Genomic DNA, 23,635 nt, shown 5'->3' on the forward strand with positions numbered 1-23,635 from the left:
ACACCCGGAGAAAGATAAACGACAAAGATGGCCCAGGCCGTCAAAAGAACCATTGATTTAATGTTAGGAGAGGAGGATGCTGGTTATTTTTGCACACTTTGCATTTCATTGTGCTGACTTGACAGTGGCCAGGGATAAGGAACGGCATTGCAGAGAACTGGAGAGAAAAGCAATGATCACTGAGGATTGTGCCCTGCTGGTGGTGGGCGAGGCCAAAAGCCACAGCCGTATTCCTGGACCTGGACTATCTGTGTGTGAGTCAATTCCTTAACAAGGGCAATGTATGCCCTCCCCACCCCTCCCCACCCCACACCTTCATGGCTAGGGGGGCGAGTCGTAAATCTCAGTAATCTTGCCTTCCTTTGTTTCCATGACAATGCTCTGCAGCACTCTGCAGTGGGGTTTTCCTCTGACGGTCTGTGGCGCGTGCATGTGTGTCACATGACGTCTGTACGCTCCTATGTAATCTCCCATCATCCTTCATGATGTTTTCTCTCAGAACGCCACAAGGGACAAAGCTTGGAAGAGAGATGCTTTCATGTTCATGTCTTATCTCTGCTGGATGCTAAAGCGTCTTCTGAAGCGCGGGGGGATGAGAGGGGACGTCTGGGGCTCAGGTGGCTCCTGGCTTTGGTCTGGTGCTCACGTGTCCATCAAGGCCAAGGTTGTTTGCGTCTTTGCCTGGTCACCTTTGCTATCTCTTAAGATCAGCAAGCACCTCTGTCAATTCTGATTACAGTCTGAAGGCACACACACACACAAGAAAGGAAGTGAAGCGGTGCATCTTGAACACGCCGGTCACGTCCAGTCCATTTGTGCACGGATGACATGTGACTCAATCCACACTGTACATAATGGAACAGCCTGGGTCGGCAACGGTTGCCAGGACACCGTCTGTCTGTACCCTGTTGCTGTCGCGTTGGTGACAGATGGGCCTGCCTGTCAGGAGCCATTGCTCAAAGACAAGATCCATGTGTGTCAGGGGAAGGGGGGGGGCTCCCTCCTAGCCGTATAGGACATCATCATCATCGTCTGCCCGGTAATGGCCTGCGTTTAGCCACTGCTGCGTCCACAGGGCGTCTGTCGGGTAAGCTCCACTAGGGGCAGTGTTGCAGAGGTTACAGCCTCACACTCAAGGATACCTGTCTGTTTAGCTCCCTGGACCGTGTTCAACCAAACACGGATTCAAACAGGGAAGTGACAAGCAGTACTTAGAATGTATCGAGTTATGTGAAGGATTTTCTTTTTTTAAGCCGCCTCGGCTAAGTAGAAAAAGTATGACACGGTCAGTGGAGGTTTAGCTGGAACAAACTTGTTCTCTCCCTCCTCTCTCACCTGTAGAGGCAGGCTGGCTCAACTGTCGACTGTGTCGGCAGCCTCTGTCTACTGTACCCTGTACCAGAACAGGAGAGCTGTGGGTGTGTCTACTGTACCCTGTACCAGAACAGGAGAGCTGTGGGTGTGTCTAATGTACCCTGTACCAGAACAGGAGAGCTGTGGGTGTGTCTAATGTACCCTGTACCAGAACAGGAGAGCTGTGGGTGTGTCTACTGTACCCTGTACCAGAACAGGAGAGCTGTGGGTGTGGGTTTGAGGTACAGGAACAGTACGCTCTAGTGAACACTATCTGAAGAGGTCTGACACCAGCATAGAGGAGTGAGGAGAGGCGACGAGGCAGATTAGACATGCAACACACAGCAGGAGAATCTAACATGGACAAATGCTCTGTCCCACTGACTGAAGGATAAGGGGGTCAGATGGGGTTCAGATAGGGGGATCGGGAGGGGGGGGGGCAATGCCGGGGAGTAATAAATGATGGAGAGGAGAAGAGGAAGGAGGGGTTGGGGAAGGGAGGAGAGGATGAAGAGGTGTCTTTGGTTAACATCAGATGTGACTCCTCCCTACAGCTCTCATCCACCTTCCCTGAGGAGATTGTCACACTTGCCTCTTTGTCCAAAACTCCCCTAGTCTCACACAGTAAGTCTAGCAGTATGTGGGCTACATCTGTTACCCAGATTAATCTTTACGGCCCCTACTTCTAATTCCATATCTTGTGGCCTCATAACACGTGCACGCGCACACACCACAACACAGTGTGTAGCGCGGGGGAGCTTGTCTTGTGAGGATATCTAGACTATATTTATCCTCCAGTCCTCTTGTGTTTGAGTGACGGTTGGAGGCGATGTTGATCTTGTGGGTTGGATCGTTCCTGGTGGGCCGCTATTCACGTGCGATCAGATCCTTTGCGGGGGGGGGGGGCGTCAGGCTGCCTGGTGACGAGCGGGAGGAGCGCGTGCACGGGCGCACTGCTGTGGGGTTTCATCCCGCACGTGCGTGGTGATGTACTCGCGTCTGTGGGGGTGGGGAGGTGGGGGGAGGGGGAGCGGCGCTGGGCTCAGAGCGGAGGGAGGGGAAGGGTGAACCGAGAGAGGCGGGGAGGGAGAGAGGGAGAGAGAAAAGCGAGGGCGCGAGAGAGAGCGAGAGGAGATGCGAGGACTGCCTCTAGATGCCGGAGCCTTCCACAGTGGAGCGGCGTGCGGAGCGGACACAGGAAGATGGTCTCAGTAAGAGGGGAACTGACGGTTGCCTATAATTTAATGTTCAGTATCTTGGACTCCTTCTCCATGGGTAATATAGCAGGAGTCAGATCAGACATGCCTCTCTCTTTCTTTCTTTCTTTCTTTCTTTCTTTCTCTCTCTCTCTCTCTCTCTCTCTCTCTCGTTGTCCTTCATGTTATTTTTCTTCACAACCTCACATGCTTTTCTCTCTCTCTCACACACACACACACACACACACACACACACACACACACACAGTAGCAGTAGGATAGTCAGGGTGTAGGGAGCACAGAGCTAGCCCTTGGGTCTGGCCCCTCTCCTCCGCTGCACCAGCCGTCCCAGCCGCGGGGCTAATGCAGATAGATTGCGCTGCCCCCCTTTTCAGTGCCGCGCGCGAGAGCGTGGCTCTGTGAGCGGAGGAGCGAGGCAGAGTAAGAGAGGGGAGGCAGTCAAGTCAAGCGCAGACGAGCGCCGACGCTGACGCCCTTCTCTCCCCGTGAAGTGACGTGGAATCTTGACTTGTTTCAGTAACGCTCTTTTTTGTTTGTTCTCCTCTTTTTCTTTTTTCTTCCTTTCTGTCTGACCAGGGGTGGCTCCTGCAAAGAAGAGCCCAAAACTGGTAAGTCATCAACGCTCTTTCTTTCCACGCCTCCTCCACCATTCCCCTCTCCCTGTCGGTTAGTGCTCGAGCCCGGGAAGGAGGCTCGAGGCTGTTGTATGGGAAGGGAGGGATGGAGGGAGGGAGTTTCCTCCCCGCTGTGCAGGGGCTGGATCCGGGGCTTTGATGCACCGTAAGCTGCCTGCTAATAGGACTCTGCTCCCTGATCTGGTTGATTGTGACAATGTGGGAAGTGAATGCTTTAGCAGGGAGCCCCTGTCCCCCCCTGCTCTCCCCAAGGGGGGCTACGATGTTCAACTGTTCTGACGCTTGTTTTCCAGGACGATGACGATGACGAGCGTTATCGTTTCTATGACGAGCGCTCTCTCTATGAGGACGAGGAGCGCTTTCAGTTTGATGATGAAAGCGATTCCGATGATAACTCTGTGGATTTTGAGCTCCGTCCTAGCCAGTATAATGGCATGGTAGGTGACTGTTGGGTTTGGTATGAAGGCTTTCAGCAGGGGAGCTAGGTGGCCTCCAGGTTGCTAACAGGGCTACAGGCTGGTGGCAGGCTCATTGTGGTGGCTGAATAATGCTGAGGGAGATAAGGCTGGGAAGGTAAATAATGTCTGCTGCTAACACAGGTGGTGGGTTTCAATGCTATATAGGACACTGATAGTGCTGTAACTTGGTAGCTTGTGATAATGCTGTAACTTGGTAGTTTGTTATGATGCTGTGTAGGTTTACCAGTAGATAATGGTGTCCTGACTCATATTAACAGGTTTAAAAGGCTATGCTGGAATATGATGATGGTGGTGGGTTGATTGCCTCTCTCTGGTGATGGGATGTTTATGATGTAGCAGAGCAGCACCTGGCTTCCTCCTCCTCTCAGAAGCTTCTCTGTTCCCAACAAGCCATCTGAAAGTCCCTCAGGCACTGAGGAGATGAGGGGAGGTCAGGTGTTCTGTTGAAGAACCACTCAAATATCAGGGCTGTTGGAGTTAGACAAGACCTGACTGTGTAGTTTCCAGTCAGGGGTCAAGTCATGGAGTCTTCTAGTCTGACAGGGAGGAAAGAGGCCTCTGACAGTGTACAGGATCCATTAAGACACAGCATCCTTGTGCATTGATTTGATACCCACCATTCCTCATGAAATGAACAGTAAGTTATGTGTGTAGAGGGTGTGGATTCTAACTAGGAAGCATGACTTGTCTGTTATGTCTGCCCAGGAGAACTTGTCAGGTACATGGGTGTGTTTGTTGGGCTAGCTAGACCGTCTTTTTATTACACTGTAAACTCAGGAGATTTTAAATGGGATTCCAAGGGGAACTTGTGGCTGTTTGAGCCATAAGGGTCCATTTACTGTCTGCAGTAGATCCTGCTCTCAAACCACCTGGGACTTGACATCTGAGAGTGGCCGAGCTCTCCTGCTCCACTCCCTCTGTGTATTTTTGTTCACCACATCCTCCCAGATGGGGAAGTCAGGTGATGTGCAGATCTGGACCAGTCACCCTGCCCTCCCTGCCCTCCTCATGGGAGGCGGCCTGGGTTGTGTCCGCGGTGCAGCCCTACTGCAGGTCTCCGTGCATGGCTGCATTCCTCCATGACTAGTTAAACACTCTGACTGACTGCTGTGTGCTCTGAAGGCTCTCTGGTAGGCAGTGGGGAATAGGGCTCCTCACTAATATATGCAGCTCTCTGTTGAACAAAAGGAATGGGCTATGTGCTCTTGTCAGTGAAGCTGGGGTTTTCTGTTTCTTTTTCTCTCTCTCTCAGCAGAGAGACTTAATCATTTCACTTCGTGCTTTAAAGCTGTGAGTTTTTTTTTTCTTCTTTTCTATCCTGATTCTTTTCTACCAGGAGACGTTTCATGAACAAAGCCGCCTGATTTATCCCGAGTGTCAATGTTGAGTGTGATACCTGTTAAAGTCATTGGCCGAGATCGCAAATAAACCTCTTGTCGTTTATTTTGACAATGAGACTATTTAAGGCTTCTTAATGCTCTCAGTGACATCTCTTCGCTTGCCTGCCCTTGCTGCTCTCCCTCCCTCCCTCCCCCTCCCTCTCCAACCTCCCTCCTCCACCCTCCCTCCCTCCCCCTCCCACCGTCCCTCCCTCCCTAACAGCAGTTGGCAAGGAAGGACAGTCAGAACAGTTCCCAGCACAGTGTGTCCAGCCACCGGAGCACAAGCCACACCGACTCTCCTGTCCACCCCTCCCTGGCCGCGGCCCACAGCGAGGGCTCCGCGCCGCCTGCCCCCTCCCAGGCCCTTCCCGGGCTGCCAACCCAAGACATCCCTGCCGACGGCACCATCCAGAGGAAACCAGACCCCTTCAAGATCTGGGCCCAGTCCAGGAGCATGTATGAAAGTAGGCGTAAGTATTATATATTTGGTGGCAAGGGGTGCATGAGGTGTGGCCCGTGGGCTCCCCTATCCTGGAGGCCTGACGACTGCGGTCTGGATGAAGGCTAACCTGCATGTATGTAAGTGTGGTCTACCTCCAGAGAAGCAGCTGTCGTTTTAACACCACTCACTCCCCTCTCACCTCTCACTGCTGCCAGCTGCTCCTAAGTGCTTGTTGTTGTTTTTGGGGGTGGGGGGGGGGGGTTGGCTTGCATGTGGGACGATCTGCCGTAGCACTTTATTTGAGAAGCTACGACTGGGAGTAGAACAGCAGATTTGATTAGCTTAGCCTGGTAACTATCCCCACGTTCCTCAAAGCTGCCAGCAGTACTGCCACTGCTACTAACACTAAGGCCCAATTACCGCTCGTGCAGTCATTAACACGCTTACGAGGTCCCCTGCTCCTCAGAATCACAAATGGCCGTGTAATTGGCCAGGACGATGGAGGACAAAGTATCCAATAAATTCCTCATTGTGTGCTGAGTCTCAAAGGTGGGAGGCTGGCATGGGGTGAGGTGTGTGTGTGAGGGGGGGTGGACTAGCCTCCCAATTAACAGGAATATCCCTCAGCTCCACTGTCAAGTGCGGCCGTCTGAGGACAAGAAAGAGGATGAGAGGCTTTTCCAGGGTTGAGAGACTTCAGCCTATTTTAGCACCCTATTTTGTAATCATGTATGTGGTGCCCTGGTCCTCTTCAGATCTTCCATGATTTAGGAGCCTTCAAGGAGGGGTGGGGGAGCAAAGGCTGTCAGCACCCCCGTCTGAGCTGAAAACCTCCTTTTTGTGAGGAAAGTATAGGTTAGAAGATCGGAAAGGAACAAGGAAGGAGAAAAGGGAGGTGAAGAGAGAGAGGGAGAGAGGGGAAAGAGGAGAGAGAAAGGTTTTTCAGATAGATTTAGGTTTTACAACGAACTCGTACATCCCTGTCCCGAGGAGATGAAGGCATGACTGGGTTTTGAGCCCTGTCTGCCTCTGTTTGTTAGTCACTGCTCAGAGAGCGAGGGAGGGAGGGAGGGGTTGAGGAGGGGAGGAGGAGGAGAGGGAGGACAGGATGTGGGCAGATAAAAGGGCAGTGTGTGACAAGCGTAACTTGGCAGTTACACCGCAGCTTGGGCTGTGTTAAGTGTTGAGACCACCAGCAGACCACTTTCTTTCTCGTATAAACAAATCCATCCTTTTTTGTTTTGTAAGTGTAAAACAGTCTTACCTCAGCTGGTTGGTCCGAGTTAGCCAGACCCTAAACGTCATGGATACGTTCAGATCAGTAGTGTTTGGAGCTGAGGTCATTTATAGATTTGATCCTGTGACCCATCACTGTCCTCCCAGGGTTAGTCCTGAGAAGGCCAGGCTGCTGTAGTTAGCCTGTGACCTGCTAGCCTTTCCTCCCAGGGTTAGTCCTGAGAAGGTCAGGCTGCTGCAGTTAGCCTGTGACCTGCTAGCCTGTCCACTAGCCAGAGGTAATGCTGGAGACTGGAGCACCAGCCCTGTCCTCTTCCTGGACTACTGAGGATGGAGTCATATTCCTCCTCCTCCTCCTCCACCTGCTGGGCCTGATGGCTTCAGGAGGTCTGACCAGCTTTACAGGCTGTCCACGGAGTCTGAGCCCAGGATCACACACATCTTAACTCTGGCAGACAGCCTGAATACACACTCCAGACATGCCCTCCAAACACACTCGAGTCAAGCTTTCTTTTCTTATTATCTCTCTCTCTCTCACACACAAAATTGAAGGCTGTGGCTTGAAGCTCTCTCCCTGACCACCTCTGGTGCTACATGAACCATGAGCTGTCAGTCTGTGGTGCACCAGTTCTTAGCAACATGGGGTCGTTCTGACAGCTGGCCCTCCACCCCCCCCCTCCGCAGCCCCCCGGCCCCCCCGCCTCAGATCCCCCTGACAGGGCTGTAGGAGCAGACCCCCCAAAGAGCCCTCCTGTTGATAAAACCAGCGGTTATACAGTTGTTGCCTCGTCCACAGGCTAATGGGATGAGAAATCCTTCATTAGTCTGCTCTGTTTCCGGGAGCCTCACTTCAACAGTGATGCGAAACACACACACACACACCTCCACAACACCACTGCTGCTGAAACATCCAACAGGAATTTGTGCATATTTTTGTGGAATAACTAGGCAGCCTGCAGGCTTCAGAGAAGCTTTTTGGGGGAAGTCTTATGAGGGCTTATATAATGCCTGTACCTGGGGATAGGTCGACTACCAGAGAGACCACCCCCTTCCTTTGATGGGAGCTGATGTTTACTCATGCCTCCAGATCTGTCCCCCCGTAGGGAATAGTGCAGTGGGGGATTTTACATAACACATTGGTAGAGCCCCCCTCCCCCCCCACACACACACACCCACATGCATACATATACATTCACCTTTTGACGCCTCCCAATGAGACGGTCCTACTGATTGGTTGGTGTGATTGTGCATGTGGTGTAGTCGTGTTTGTGATTGGCTGTGTGGTTTCAGTGCCAGACTTCCAGGAGCAGGACATCTTCCTGTGGAGGAAGGATACAGGCTTCGGCTTCAGGATCCTGGGAGGCAACGAGCCAGGAGAACCGGTGAGTCAGCTCCACACATCCCATAAACTTGCATGCACACTCATGTTCATGTACTCTTAGATTGATAGAATCCTCTGTACATGGAGAATTCTTTTTACAGCATTAAACTCAACCAACCAGTACGCGTTAACCCAATGGGTCATGCAGTACAGGTAAATGTGATGAAATTGTATAGACTGTGTAAATCACATAACTTCTAATCTTACAGTTAGGTTCGGGGCTCACATTCTTTTCCATTGGTTGTGTTTTTATGTCTATGGAATAGCTGGTTCAGAGCTAGTTGTTTGGAGCCAGACGAATCTGGAGGCTTCAGTTCTTTAGCTGCGCCACACCTTCCAGCATCCCCTTCATGTCACCTCAATCAGACACAAGATATACAGCACCTCTCTCCGCTTCTCCTCTCCTCTCGAAAGCTGCCAAGTGTTTGTTCTCAAGCACTGGTCAGGAGGAGGAGAATAATGACTCATCAGAGATTTGGACCTGCCAACGGAGCCAGCTGGAGAGAGAGAAAAAAGAAAGAGGGAAAGAGACTGAGAGGAAGGAGAGCGGTTTATAGCCTGACTAGCAGGATCCTCCCAAGGTTTAGTGCAGCTGTAAATTCTGGAGAAGTAGACGTCAGAGATCAGTTGACTGGGGGGTGGGGGGGTGGAACACTCATGTCCAGACACACCAGTGTAGGAGACGCCATCGTGTGGAAACTGGGTCTGGTCAGGAGAGACAGGGGCCGACACAATTCCATTAGCACCCTATTCGCCATGACTCCACTGTCAACCTCGGTTCTCCAGCCAAATCTCCCCAGAGGCCCACTGAGGGCGGGGGTCACATGTGCGCGTGCGTCATCCAACCCCATCCCCTAACCCTTCCGTGTTGTGTTTGTTAGATCTACATCGGGCACATAGTGAAGTACGGCGCGGCGGACGAGGACGGCCGCCTGCGCTCGGGCGACGAGCTCACCTGTGTGGACGGAACGGCCGTGGTGGGCAAGTCTCACCAGCTGGTGGTGCAGCTGATGCAGCAGGCCGCCAAGCAGGGCCACGTCAACCTGACTGTGCGCCGCAAGACGGGCTACGCAGGTGAGGCCGGGGTCACCGCACACCACACATGCTGCCTGTTGTGTTAGCACGCTGCCTGCTGATGTCCCGTAGTCATGCTGACATGCTGCGCTGGTTCACGCCACATTAGAATTTCTTCGGTCAGCTTCGGTGTGTCGGTGTTTGCTCTGTTTAGCTGTTCCGTGTACTCAGCTGTGCGGATTCAGTTCCGTTATGTACTGTTCAGTAATTCAGTAGTTTTGTATTCAGAAGTTCGGCACTGCTGTATTCAGCTCTGTCATGTTCAGTAGCTACGTGTTGAGGACCTGCTGTACTCTGGAGTGTTGAGAGCTGCTGTCTGCCTTCCCTGCCCAGAGCTCAATCTGTCTTCATCAGAGCCCATCAGCGGCCCAGGGCCCCAGGGCCTCAGGGCCCAGCTGATATTTGGAGGGTCACCCTCCTGCTCTTTAACAGTCTGGGAGTGCGCCGGAAACGTTTGTCAGAGCCGGCGAACGCAGCCTCAGCCCCTGCTCTGCCCTTCAGCAGGATAAATAAGGGCCCATAAATATGACGGAGAGGGCGTCCAACCTTCTGCCTGATGAAAAAGCCCAGAATGAGAACAGAGGGGCCGCCAGGCACCAAGGAATATGAGGCGTGTATCCTCCGCCACCACACAGAAAATGAAACGGAAGCATTTGGTCCGTGATGCAAAACGCCAGCCCTTCCTTTAGATGTTGTGGAGGGAAATAGATCAAAGGTGGGTGGGTAGAGGACTGGATTCCCCCCAGGCGGCTTCCTCTCATCTGTGGGATCATTACGGCTGCAGAAAGGCAAGCCACGGAGCTGGTGTCCACCCTGATTAAGGATATGTTTTATTTTAGAGTGAGGAAATGCATCCCTGTACATGTCGTCGTTAAACGCACGGGAGAGACTGACGATATTGTTCTCATCATCCCCTTTCATCCTCTCTTTCCATCTCTTCCATTCCTCCAACATATCCAATCATCCCCTGCTCCCTGTATGGACCCTATCCCACCTCTTTCATCTTCTCCTCCTCCCCCCCCCTCCCCCCACAGCGTCTAAAGGCGACGGCGAGGTTCCCCCGTCCCCGGCCTCCTCCCACCACAGCAGCACGCAGGCCCCCTCCCTGACGGAGGAGAAGCGGACCCCCCAGGGCAGCCAGAACTCCCTCAACACCGTCAGCTCCGGCAGCGGCTCCACCAGCGGCATCGGCAGCGGAGGGGGGGGCGGGGGCGGGGTGCCTGCGGTCAACACCGCCCTGCAGCCCTACGACGTGGAGATCCGGCGCGGCGAGAACGAGGGCTTCGGCTTCGTCATCGTGTCCTCTGTGTCCAGGCCCGAGGCGGGGACCACGTTCGGTGAGACCCTGCCTCCCGCGCCAGGTCACTCAGCAAGGCTAGGTCACTCAGCAAGGCTAGGTCACTCAGCAAGGCTAGGTCACTCAGCAAGGCTAGGTCACTCAGCAAGGCCAGGTCAGTGTCATGCTCACATACAGGACTGGACTGCATTCAGAGACACCTTCTGTTCTGGATTCTGTAGCCATCGCTGACAGACTTCCTTAACTATCCTTATTTATACAACCACCCCCCCAAAAAAATCTCTTCTGTATTGTACACAGTCACAAATCTACTTCTGAGCCTGATAGTAATTTATGCCTCTTTAGATCAATAAGATTTGTATCCATCCTCAGTGGGAGTGGTGCTCTCTCTCTCCTCTCTCTCTTTCTTCCCTCTCTCAGGCAGAAAGAGACACTTAAAGCCTTTCTCCAGCAGCTGTAAAATTCATAGCAGCCTTTCATAATTGATCTCCAGTGAAAGTGTATTGCATAACAGGCCTGTATAATTCAGCTGCACTTAAATGGCTCTGATGAGCATCTTGTCGCTGTGCTGACGATGTCTCAATGATGGTGAAGTGTACCAGGGAAGGGAAATTAGTAGTGTGAGATTGGCATAGTGTATCCAAGTATAGGTATTCATAACCACATAACTAAGATCAGACAGTCCTGGACATATTTCTAACCTGAAGTAAAATGTTGATAGAATACCTGGAACTGTATTCATTTGTCTTTAACTGCTCCCCTCGCACATCCACACACACAGTTTGAGAATGATGTCACTCATGCATGTCCTTTGTTCTGGTGTGTTCTGTGCCACGTGCTCTCTGCTCCCTTCCTGCTGGCTGAGCGCTGACGGCCTCGGGGCCAGGTCTCTCAGGCCAGTCCCAGGATTCTTGCAGGCCTAGCATTTCCTTCACTATGTTCGTCTGCCTATGGGTGTGGGGCTGCTGATAATGGGTTTACACTGCTTAACTTGAATTTGCAGCCAACAAGCTAGCAAAGCCCCCTTTTTCACCGAAAACTGTTGACAAATCCTCACAGCGCTCGCGGCGCTACCCCTCGGTATCAAAGATGGTCATAAAAGTAGCATCGTCATGAATTAAGTTTTCATTATCCAGCGGCTCCGTAGCCAAGCTACGCCCACTGTCTGCTACTGTAGCTGGCTAGCAGCTAGCTGCTAGCTGCCAGCGAGCCGTCATCCCTCTCTCAATCCTCTCCGTCTCTGCCAGCTCGTCAAACACTTCCTGCTGCAGTGAAAACCAACTGCAGCCTGTGGCCTCTTCTGAGGCCTTTCTTCCACAGCTCAGTGGGCTTCAGCTCTCACACAGCTCATAGGGACGCGAGTGACAGCAGAGGATGTGACAGAAAGGGCTTTGTGCTGGAATGAAAGGAGGAGGAAGGGGAACAGATAGAAAGAAAGGGATGGAGATATTGAGAGCGATGCGCGCTCCATTTCTTCCTTAATGACAGGCTGTGTAGAAATGTGTGTAGATGGAGAAAGAGACCTCAGGGCAGAGGGAAACGCCTGCTGACGTGTTTGTTAGTTATCCAGGCTGGAGCAGGTGTGTGTCTGTACTATGAGAGCCAACTCTGTCATCGGCTCCTCACTATTAGGAGTTGGTTGCATGAAATTCACGAAAGCAAATAGAATAATGAATCAAGTTTGGGCAGGAATTGGAGCTGGATTAGCGAAGGATGTTGCTGAAGAGAGAGAGAGAGACAGAGGGAGGGGGAGAGGGGGAGAAGGGGAGGTGGGGAGGGGGAATGAGAGGGAGAATGTCAGTAATACATTTAAAAATGTAGTTTGATCTTTCTCACTTTAGAAAAGTGGATTTTAAGTGAAAGGAGTGACTAGAGAAGCTTATTTCTGCAGAATTTACCATCCTAATTTCCCTTTCGTTCCCAATCAACGCTTTACATTTTATGGGCAGCAAACATTTTATTGGGAAACCTTTACTGGCAGTTGGTGGCTTGGTTTAATTAACGCTTCCACTTCTGTCCCTCTCTTTCCTCCTTCTCTTCCCCTCTTTTCACCCTTTCCTAAAATCACACCTTTCCTCAACCACTGTAACACCACAACACACACTGAATCGCACAAAATGCGACTTGTTGCTGGGGGAAAAAAGCTGGAAATGCATGTGTGGCCATGCCCCATAAAATAGGGCGCATCATCGAGGGGAGCCCGGCGGACCGCTGTGGGAAGCTGAAGGTGGGAGACCGCATCCTGGCTGTCAACAGCTGCTCCATCACCAACAAGTCCCACTCAGACATCGTCAACCTCATCAAGGAGGCCGGCAACACTGTCACGCTGAGGATCATCCCTGGAGACGGTGAGTGGAAGAGCACGGCTCTACAGCCTCATCCTCATCCCCAGGCCTCATCCACAGGTCTCATCCACAGGCCTCATCCTCATCTGGCCTGACATTCATCCACACAGCATGCACTCACTATTGTCAAGTTTGGGGTTTGTTTGACATTTGTAACGAGTGCATGTACAGAAACCAGCGTTTGTCCTGCTGTGTTTGTCCTGCTGCTCTTGGCGGTTCTCCTAGCAGTCTAACCTCGATTTTAACAAATGAAGCGCAGGTATAGCACAGGGGGTGTTGGTGGATTCCGCGCGCCCTGCGCGTTCCCGTGTTGGGGTTATGTAAACGCTGTGCTTGGGGATGTGACTTGAGAACACCCCCGCCATGTCAACAGAGCTGCTCCTCAAGATGAGAGGAAACTTCTCTGCATCCGTGCATCTCACATCTCTCACATCCCTCCCAAACATGCAAGAGTACTTCAGCTGTCAGAGGACTGCAGAGACAGAGAGAGACAGAGAGAGACAGAGAGAGACAGAGAGAGACAGAGAGAGACAGAGAGAGAGAGAGAGAGAGAGAGAGAGAGAGAGAGAGAGAGAGAGAGAGAGAGAGAGAGAGAGAGAGAGAGAGAGAGAGAGATTGTGTGTGTATGTCTGTTTGTGTGTTGTGCTGCTCTGACAGATTAGCCTATCATGGTACATAAATGATGTTTAATTAAGTGGTGGTGGGAGTGGGGGAGGACACAGTGATGGAGCCAGTGGAAGCAATCCTCTTTTGTCATCCTGCATGTTAGGGAAATTGGAGCTATTTGTCCACAGTTGCCTTTTCTTGGCTTGTTTTCCACGGATGAAAGCCTTTCTGTGAAGCAGCTGATGAGAACACAGAGCTGAAATTGTTTTGCCAAGAAGACAGGAATGGAGGGAGGTGTGTTTTTAAGTGTTAGTGTTAGAGGACTAGGAGGGGTAGTGTCTGTTTCTGGCTTGTGTGGGTGTCTCATCCGCACGCAGGTGTGTGTGCACATCTGGTTAAAGCTTCCCCTTGAGTTTGTGTGTGGGTGTTTTCATGTCACATCTCTTTCTGCATCCATGTGTGTGTGTGTGTATGTGTGTGCGTGCGTGTGTGCGTGTGATGTGTGTGTGTATGTGTGAATATGCCAGTCTGTGTGGAGATCCAGGGCCAGGTTGCCTCCTGTTGTTGAGTGCAGATCTCTGGGGGATGCGTGTAGTAGGGGGGTGAGAGTAAGGCTGGCTCCTCCACCACAGGAAATGGAAGCAGCTCTGTTTCCTGATACAGCACATTACACCTAATGCTTCACTTAAGGCCCCACGCTCGGCTTAGAGTTTCATCAGGAACGAACCACACCTCATTTGGTGCCTCGGTTGTCAATGTTGTTGGTATATAACGGCACAGGGTGAACTCCTGTTACTCCCTTACAGTCTCCCCTGTGTGCCTCCCTCTTCATTCTTCATGTAGATTGCCCCCCCCACCCCGCCTCTCCACATCATGCGCTGCTGCACGGCCGGGGTGAGAGAGCGATTAGGCAGACGGCTCACTGCTTTTCTGTGTGCCCTGAATGTTTCAAGAGGGACAAAAAAACAACAACATGGCAGCGGAGTGTAAGCAGGGAGGGAGAACAGCCCGGAGAGAGGGGGATGAGGTCGGGGAGAGAGGGATGAGGTCGGGGAGAGGGGGATGAGGTCGGGGAGAGGGGGATGAGGTCGGGGAGAGGGGGATGAGGTCGGGGAGAGGGGGATGAGGTCGGGGAGAGGGGGATGAGGTCGAGGAGAGGGGGATGAGGTCGAGGAGAGGGGGATGAGGTCGAGGAGAGGGGGATGAGGCTGAGGAGAGGGGGATGAGGCTGAGGAGAGGGGGATGAGGTTGAGGAGACGGGGAGGGTGCATGGTAAAGACATGGACAGGGCTGTGGTTGGAGGGGGTGGGAATGAAAGAGGGTAGAGGGAGGTATGGAAGCACATCAGAGAGGGAGGGAGCGCTAGGGGGCATGAAGTGAGGGGACATGGGGGGAGGGCTGCTGTACGCAGAGCTGCTTCACAGCTGACACCAACAGAGGAAATGAACCAGGGTCTATTTTAAGGCTTTGGGATCGGCCAGGCACACATCAAACCCTAGGTCTGCAGCAGCACATCCCAGCGGGCCGAATCAAACCCACCCGGCCCACAACGGCTGGCCCTGATTGGCCAGCCTGTTGTCTCGGAGCCGTGGACTGAATGGAGAGTTAAGCCAATGGGATCCAAGGAGACCAGCGGGGGAGTGATGGATAGATGAAGGTGGGATTGACCGTGGACTGTGTGACTGTGAGGAGAATACTGAGCAGGGGCTGGGGGCCTTAGAGGAGAGGGGGCAGGGCAGGGGTGGAGGTGGAGATGAAAGATAGGAATGGTTGTTATGTAGCAGTCGTGGGTGTAGGTTTAGAGGAGTCTGTGAGGAGATGCTGGTGTAACTGCGCCGTTTCATGCCTGCTGCTGAGCATAATAGCTGCTGATTAAGGGACTAGTGGCTTAGTGGAGCTTGAGTCAGAGTGTTGTGATTACATACAGGACCTCCAGTTATAGGACCTTGCCCCCACAGGGCCTGGGCTTTCATACCAGGACTGTGGTGTGGGTGGACTGTCCTGGTTCTGACCTGTTATTGTCCTGGTTCTGACCTGTTATTGTCCTGGTTCTGACCTGTTATTGTCCTGGTTCTGACCTGTTGTTGTCCTGGTTCTGACCTGTTATTGTCCTGGTTCTGATCTGTTAATGTCCTGGTTCTGACCTGTTATTGTCCTGGTTCTGACTTGTTGTTGTCCTGGTTCTGACCTGTTGCTTTCCTGGTGCTCATAGCTCTGTGTGCTGTCCTGGTGCTCATAGCTCTGTGTGTTGTCCTGGTGCTCATAGCTCTGTGTGCTGTCCTGGTGCTCATAGCTCTGTGTGCTGTCCTGGTGCTCATAGCTCTGTGTGCTGTCCTGGTGCTCATAGCTCTGTGTGCTGTCCTGGTGCTCATAGCTCTGTGTGCTGTCCTGGTGCTCATAGCTCTGTGTGCTGTCCTGGTGCTCATAGCTCTGTGTGCTGTCCTGGTGCTCATAGCTCTGTGTGCTGTCCTGGTGCTCATAGCTCTGTGTGCTGTCCTGGTGCTCATAGCTCTGTGTGCTGTCCTGGTGCTCATAGCTCTGTGTGCTGTCCTGGTGCTCATTGCTCTGTGTGCTGTCCTGGTGCTCATAGCTCTGTGTGCTGTCCTGGTGCTCATAGCTCTGTGTGCTGTCCTGGTGCTCATAGCTCTGTGTGCTGTCCTGGTGCTCATAGCTCTGTGTGCTGTCCTGGTGCTCATAGCTCTGTGTGCTGTCCTGGTGCTCATAGCTCTGTGTGCTGTCCTGGTGCTCATAGCTCTGTGTGCTGTCCTGGTGCTCATAGCTCTGTGTGCTGTCCTGGTGCTCATAGCTCTGTGTGCTGTCCTGGTGCTCATAGCTCTGTGTGCTGTCCTGGTGCTCATAGCTCTGTGTGCTGTCCTGGTGCTCATAGCTCTGTGTGCTGTCCTCCTGTAGCCTGGCTGACCTCTCTCTCCTCCTGGCAGAGTCCTCCAACGCATCCCTGCTCACCAACGCTGAGAAGATCGCCACCATCACCACTACTCACACGGCCCAGCAACAGGCAGCACCCGAGGCTAGGTGAGAGGCATGCCGGGACATGGAGTCATGCGTGGATGTTGTAGTCCCACCGGACGAGCCAAGAGGATGTGATCAGTATCTAACTAGAAAGTCCATTTGTCTGTCTCCTTCCAGAAACAACACCAAACCAAAACAGGAGTCGTTTGAGTTCAAGGCCCCACAAGCCCCTCCTCCCCCGGCCCCGACACAACCTCCAGCCCAGGTACGGGACTCTTCCTACTCTCCACCCACCCTCCCGTCAACAAAGTCAGTACATCCATTCAGTATCTGTCAGTGCAGTGATGGTGTCACTCAAGAACCTCTGTATGTCTGAGGTCCGTTTGCGAGACATGACATTTACTTAGGAGGTAATGTACTGGACTGGACTGTACAAGGAGATGTCGGTTGGAGGGCAGGATGATGGCATCATGACAGTATTGATCCAGATCTGATAGAGGATGCTAGGACTGTGTCCTTGTGGTGACTGTGTCTCACTGGTGTCTCACTCTGGTGTCTCACTCTGTGTGTCTCACTATGTGTGTCTCACTCTGGTGTCTCACTCTGTCTGTAGACCCCCAGAGTTCACTACATCAATTATTCAACACGCACACATGCACAAAGAAGTTCAAAATAGGTGTGACTTACCTAAAGGTGGTTTTTGTCCCTCACTGAAATTCAAGAGCTCTCACAGACACATTTAGCCACTGCTGAACCACCAATGTGACCTTGGTGTGTGTGTATGTGTGTATGTGCGTGCCTGTGTGTGTGTGTGCGTGTGTGTCTGCCTCAGGACGCTGAGCTGTACTCCGTGGACCTGGAGCGTGACAACAAAGGGTTTGGCTTCAGCCTGCGAGGCGGCCGTGAGTACAACATGGACCTGTACGTCCTGAGACTGGCCGAGGACGGGGCCGCCGTCCGCAACGGCAACATGAGGGTACGTCCCCTCCCTCCCTCCTCACACCCCCTCCCTCCTCCCCTCCCTCCCTCCTCACACCCCCTCCCTCCTCACACCCCCTCCCTCCTCACACCCCCTCCCTCCCTCCACCCACACCAGCTCCCTCACTGGCCTAGCATCCAGACCCCCACCCAGCCCAACATGCCAAGGACGCGAGCCTGCCATCTCCTGCTGTCAGTCGTCTGATTAGTGGAAGTGAGGTTCGCGTCTCCCCAGACACAAGGTTGGGTTCTGTCAGTTACCAGTCACTCCCACACTTCGACATCCCCTGTTGAGGCATCCTCTCATCAGTTTAAGTGATGATCTCAAAATGTACGTCAAATGTACGGGCATCTCCACAGAGTAGAGGCAGCGTGCTGGACGAGAGCTCGTCTCAGACAGGCTGGCCCACTGCTTCACCACACAGTCCCTCTCCCCAGAGGAGAGCTGCAGGATGTAGGCTAATTGTTCTGCGAGTGTGTGTGTGCTGCAACTGGATGGTAATGTTTCCTTTATGCTCCTGAAGATGTCACGTCAACATACAGTTTAACCTTTATGGTGATTAATTGCATGAAATCAATCTGCACACCAACACAACCCGGGGGCCCCTGAGAAATGTGAGGGCTAATTGATTATTCTTTTGACATGCTTGTGAGGTATGTAAATAAGATGTTTCGGAAAATTACTGCTTGTATCTGACAAGTAAGCTGTGATGTATGTCTCGTGTGTGTGTGTGTGTGCTGCGCCCGGCCATGTTAGATTAGATATGAGGCCCAGGTTGTGTGAGGTGCAAAGTGTCAGTAGGAGACCCAGTTCTGTGGGAGTGAAATTCCCCTGATGGAGAGAGCTCTGACAGATAACTTGAGGCGTAGAGAATAAAGCAGCCTTGTGCCCTCCATGTCCTCCCCCTCTCTACCTCTCCCTCTCTCCCTCTCCCTCTCTCTCTCTCTACACAGGCTGCACACAAACTGTTCTTTGACACCATTTTCCTTCTCATGAAATGCGGGTTTGAAAGAAATATTACCCTTGTTATTAGAGCTGTCCTTTTGAAAGATTTGTCCTTCCTCTTGCCTCCCTTGACTGTCCCGTCACCCCCTCATCACCACGGCCCCACTTTCAACCTGTCTGTCTTCCTGCCTCCTCGAACGCCTGTCTCACCTTCCCTGTCTCTGTGGCCCCCTTCCCCCCCCCCCCTCGCTCCCTGTCTCTGCCTCACCAGGTCGGAGATGAAATCCTGGAGATCAACGGCGAGAGCACCAAGGGCATGAGGCACGCCCGTGCCATAGAACTGATCAAGAACGGTGGGCGGCGTGCCCACCTGGTCCTCAAGAGGGGAGATGGTTCGGTTCCGGAATATGGTGGGTCAATCTACGAAAACATTCCCTTCTCCCCCGTCTTCACCCCCTGAAGGCTCTGGGGGGAAACGGGCTTGGGGGTGGGGGGAGTTGTGGGTCCGGGGTACAAGGACTCCCTCCCCTCCTGGTGGGTCACCTCTGGCTGCCACTGTCACCTGGGTGTTTTGGTGCTCCCGCGGGTCCTGTCCTGTCTGCTGTCACCTGCTCTCAGCCGATGTCCCCCTATTGTCACCTTTCACCTTCTGGCTGGGGCATATTTACGGTAGCTTGGGAGCGGGGTTGCAAGGCATTCTGGGACTTTGGAGTGTGAAGAGGGTTTGTACAATGCCACATTAAAAAAAGAAACATTGACGCAGGAGGGAAAACAATACATAAAAGATTAATGTTTCATATTGTGAATCTATGTATTATTGAATCCTAACTGAATGCTATTTTTAGGGTTGGGGGTTAAGGAAAGGAAACGCAATCTATTGCATCCTGTGATAATTGGGATACACTTGGCTTTGGTTGCATCTCCAAGCTTTGGGAAGTGGCGTAATGAGTATATTTATGATATTTATTGAAGGTGAATGTAAGCTACAGAGTTGTATGGTCTTAGGTCAATACTTCATTCAAATGGAAGCATTTCAAAGCTTTTCTACCATCTAACTCTGCTGTGTAGGACACAAATCAATGGAGTTATTAGCGCCTACTGTTAATGTCATTAGAAAACTGACAGGGACTCCACCCAACCCTAGTCAGAACTCTATTCTGCCACTAATACATACGTTATGTACAGTAAGTAAAAGAAAGAAGCATTTTTACAAGTATTTTTGTTTTTGTACAGAGCCATGAACCAATCCACATATTAAATGAAAAAGTATATTGCTGCATGAGCTTGTCAGTGTAAATTTTTTTTTTTTTATCTTCCATAATATTTATGGAATGTTTCATTTTTTGTATTGTATTGATCTGTTGATTGATAGTCACAAGTCATCTTAATGTTTATTTGTCTGGGGGATGTGCCCATCGGAAAGGTTTCATTCATATTGCGCCAAGAATGTGGTATGTTTTCCTGCACCAATATGACATCTCTGTGAGGTTGTATATTTTTTTACCATTTTTGTACTTTTTAGTTTACACCCTTTGACATGTTCGCTAGTGTTTCTTTTTTCTGTTGGCAATGTAAACTGCTTCATATGGTGTTTGGTGTGCATGTGTGCGTGTGCGCGTGTGGGTGTGTGTGCATCATGCTGTTTCCCTTTCGGGTGTAGGGTGTTCTGCTGTTTTGAGTGTGGATGCGTGTGTACTGTAGGTGCGTGCATGTGTGTGTGTGGACCGTTGTGACCTGGGCTCCTGGACTTCCTCTGTAACTGTTGATTTCAGTTTCACTTAAGGGTTTGGGCAATTTCCTGGACTGTTTCTTTCTCTGAATGATGAAATGATCAAATAAACACTTTTTTCCAGTGAGAACAAAACACAGTCATTTCTTTCCTTCTGCTGGTGTGAGGATCTAAACCCTATGCTTTTCTCTTGTTTTCTCTTGTTTTCTTTATCTGTCTCTCCCTTGTTTGCACTGGGCTCTTCCTTCCCACAGGGGTGGTTGTTCCCCATCTGGCTGCATGTGTGAGAAATGACAAGATGGGAGAACCTTCTCTTTACCAATCGGGCCAAAATCAGACCACGGTAACTGTCCTGGCCTCTCTCTCTCCTTGCTATCTTCCTACCTCTCTCTCTCCATATGCTGTGGCCTCAACTCACCGTGCCGTGTTCTACTCCATGCATACAAATTCATCCACCCAGAATGCATTGCCAGTACCGCCGTCGCTATCGCTGCTTTTGTATCATGCTGACCAATCGGAATGGATTCATGCATCCCACCTTGACATGACAGCCCTCCTGGTACTTCATGGCCATGTTTGAGATCTTCTTGTTAAAGCCTTTTTTTTGTGAAAACCAATGTGAGATATCCGTTTTCATTGCAGTTCAGTTAGATTACTGTATTTTGAGTTTCATCTAAGGGGTCTTTTTTGTGCCTTTTATAGTTGCTTTTATAGAAATATATATTTTTTAACGGCTAGTTCTGAAGGGTTGTTTTACAGCTTGTTGTTAGGTGTTTTGTCTTTCATTTGTTTACTCTGAGCAGATCAGGTGAGATCATAATGTTAAAACTAAACCTTGCACTGCCTAAACTCCACAGCTCTAAACATTATCCCAACATGCTCATACATTATAAAGCTCATTACTCTGCTCCCAGAACCCATTTGCAATTTTTTTATTTGCATTAAACATTTACCGAGCATGAATTAGTCATGGCAGAACTGAATCATCTTCACCAACGCCAGCTGGGCCCATAAGGCACCATGGGTGCAAACTTGCCATCCAGCTCCCCCTGTACAGAACCGTACCGGGCCAAGCTGGGGAACCGGAGAGATGTTTCTTGTAAGTAACGTCCTTAAGCTTTGGCTGCTCATCCATTTCCGCCTCGGCCTCGTAAGTTAAAGAGCTCTACTAATGCATCACCATCAGCTGTAGCTGTGAGAACTTTCTGACGTTAACATCTCTAGTGGTTTCATGTGTGTGATACTAACAGAGCATGGTCTAGTATGGTGTAGCCTCTCTGCCTGTATGTGTCTCACCCCCACCCCCTTCCCTCTATGTCATGTTGTCCCACCAGACGTCGGTGTCGACGGCACCGTCGACCCAGCCGCCAGGGTACAAAACACTTCGGAAGTAAGCGCCCAGCCCCCTGTTGAAAGCCAAGCCAACGCACCAACAGAGTCCAGCTACAAACCAGACCCCAAACAACCATCCCGCAGCAAAGAGACCAAGAAGGAGGACAAGGGCCACTTCCATCCCAAGAGCGGCCAGCGCTCCCCTGACAAGAGCAAGCGCAAGGGGGACAAGTCCAAAGGGGAGACGGGCGGGACCAAGCAGCCGAAGAAGAAGACAGAGAAAGGGAAGACGTCGAGCGGAGGCCAGCACCGCCGACACCGCTCCCCGGAGAAGGGCCGCAGCCGGGGGCGCAGCCGGGCCCGCAGCGCCGAGAACACCCTGGACAGCCGCCACGGGCAGGGGCACGGGTACGAGCGCTCCCCCGCCAGACGCCATCGTTCCCCCGGCAGACACCATCGCTCCCCTCAACGCCACCGCGCTCCCCAGCGTCACCGCTCTCCCCAGCGTCACCGCTCTCCCCAGCGTCACCGCTCCCCCTCCTCTCCTCACCGTACCCGACACCAATCCCCTGCCCGGCGTCGCGCCCGCTCCTCAGACCCGTACCGCCAGCCCTCCCCGGAGCAGGGCCAGTGGAAGCCCAGCAGTGATATGGCAGGAGCCCGGCCGCCAGGCCCCAAGCCCAGCTTCCTGTTAGAGGAGGAGAGCATTCTGCGGGAGTCCCCAGCCCTCGCCCGCCTCAACAGGGAGGTCCCACGGCTGGCTGAGCCTGGGGACAGCCGGCTTCTCAGGACCTCGTCCTTGGAGCGCTCCTACAGAGAAGACACCCTGCTGAGAGACCTGGCCCGCTCCTCGAGAGATCCCTACGGAGAAAGATACCTGCCCCGGGTACACACTCCCGATTCGGACTCTGCCTACAAGCGGTACAGCTCGCTGCTGAGGGGAAGCTCGCCCACCAGGGACTCTCCCCCCGAGTCACGCTACCGAGGGCGGAGCCTGGGCAGGGACATCTCGCCAGTCGCAAGCTTGAGACGTGGCGGGGAGGAGGAGGGAGCGTCGAGGCTGAGGGAGTACTACAACACGCTGAGATCCAGTGGCGGGCGTTCGTCCAGGCCCACCCTCCCTGAGCCCCAGAGGAAGACCTACAAGGAGAGCCCCAAAGATCTGAGCATCTGATTGGACCTCCCCCAAAGATCTGAGCATCTGATTGGACCTCTGAGTCCCATACGTAATGCATCTTGGCTCATTCCATTCAGCTCAGAACCACCTCAGCTGGAAACACACACGGACCTTGGAATAACCTAACTTATTGATTATGACATACCTATGTTCCTTACCAGACAGCGAATATAAAACTACTTTTAACAGCTGAAGTAGGATCTATTTTTTTTCTGCTGGTTTTTATTGTTTTCGGGTTCTTTTTTGTTCCTGGGTAAAGCATTCTACACGTATCCGACTTTTACAGAAAATGTAAAACCATAAAAAACTGATGTGCCTAACAGTTCTATTGAAGAGCGTTTTTAAGTTAAATTTTTGTTTGATAGAGGCGTTTCTCTGACACCTGATGACATGTATGTACTTTTCCACACAGAGCCCATGGAAGCACCTCAGTCACCTTGTCCTGTGACCGGTGCCAACACAGATGCTGTGCATGTCTTTACAGTTTCAATGTCTTCTATTATTTTGGGTTCTCTCTCTCTTTTTTCCTCTCTCCCCCAGTGCCACAGTTTTTTAGACATTTGACCAGACTATAGCACAAGCCTGCATTTGTTTGTATATTTTTTGACAGTTTGCAGTATGTGTACATTCAGAGGTGATCATTTTAAATAAATGAAGGGAAATTAAAAAGTTAAACTATGATGATGACAATGTTACAATAAAAAATAATATATTAAACAGATGAATTGTGAGTTTCTTGTTTATGATAAGCCATTCATGTAATTATCTTCAGGCTTTAGTCAAATAAAAAATGCTCCTTGGACCCCCCCTCATACTGTAATACACTCCTAATTATCCTATCCTATACAAAAATATACGCAGCACATTCGCCAGGAATCCTTTTTGACACAGACAATTTAGAATATTCATTATGGCCATGGGTGATCAGGAATGTCTCTATTCTCAGTCATGTCGACATCGCCAACTCCCTATCTCATCCATAACCACAACAAACAAACAAAAATAATTAATCTAAACTTGTTTTGTTTTTACTTGTAATGTTTGTTATTTCTTTTG

At 51.5% G+C, this 23,635-nt stretch overlaps 1 protein-coding gene across 1 annotated transcript in view; it reads left to right on the forward strand.

Moving 5' to 3' along the window:
• Positions 1 to 23,300, forward strand: part of magi1b (membrane associated guanylate kinase, WW and PDZ domain containing 1b) — an 87,403-nt gene extending 64,103 nt beyond the window's left edge. The window contains 12 exon segments of the mRNA XM_062469840.1: positions 3,147 to 3,178; positions 3,499 to 3,642; positions 5,287 to 5,530; positions 8,035 to 8,126; positions 9,007 to 9,199; positions 10,234 to 10,536; positions 12,641 to 12,844; positions 16,387 to 16,480; positions 16,595 to 16,682; positions 17,250 to 17,393; positions 18,613 to 18,751; positions 21,405 to 23,300. Of these exon segments, the coding sequence (XP_062325824.1) occupies positions 3,147 to 3,178; positions 3,499 to 3,642; positions 5,287 to 5,530; positions 8,035 to 8,126; positions 9,007 to 9,199; positions 10,234 to 10,536; positions 12,641 to 12,844; positions 16,387 to 16,480; positions 16,595 to 16,682; positions 17,250 to 17,393; positions 18,613 to 18,751; positions 21,405 to 22,576 (2,849 nt within the window). The 3' untranslated portion in view covers positions 22,577 to 23,300.
• The last annotated feature ends 335 nt before the right edge of the window (positions 23,301 to 23,635 follow it).

Source organism: Osmerus eperlanus, chromosome 1 (assembly GCF_963692335.1).
Source record: "Osmerus eperlanus chromosome 1, fOsmEpe2.1, whole genome shotgun sequence".
NCBI classification, from domain to species: Eukaryota; Metazoa; Chordata; class Actinopteri; order Osmeriformes; family Osmeridae; genus Osmerus; species Osmerus eperlanus.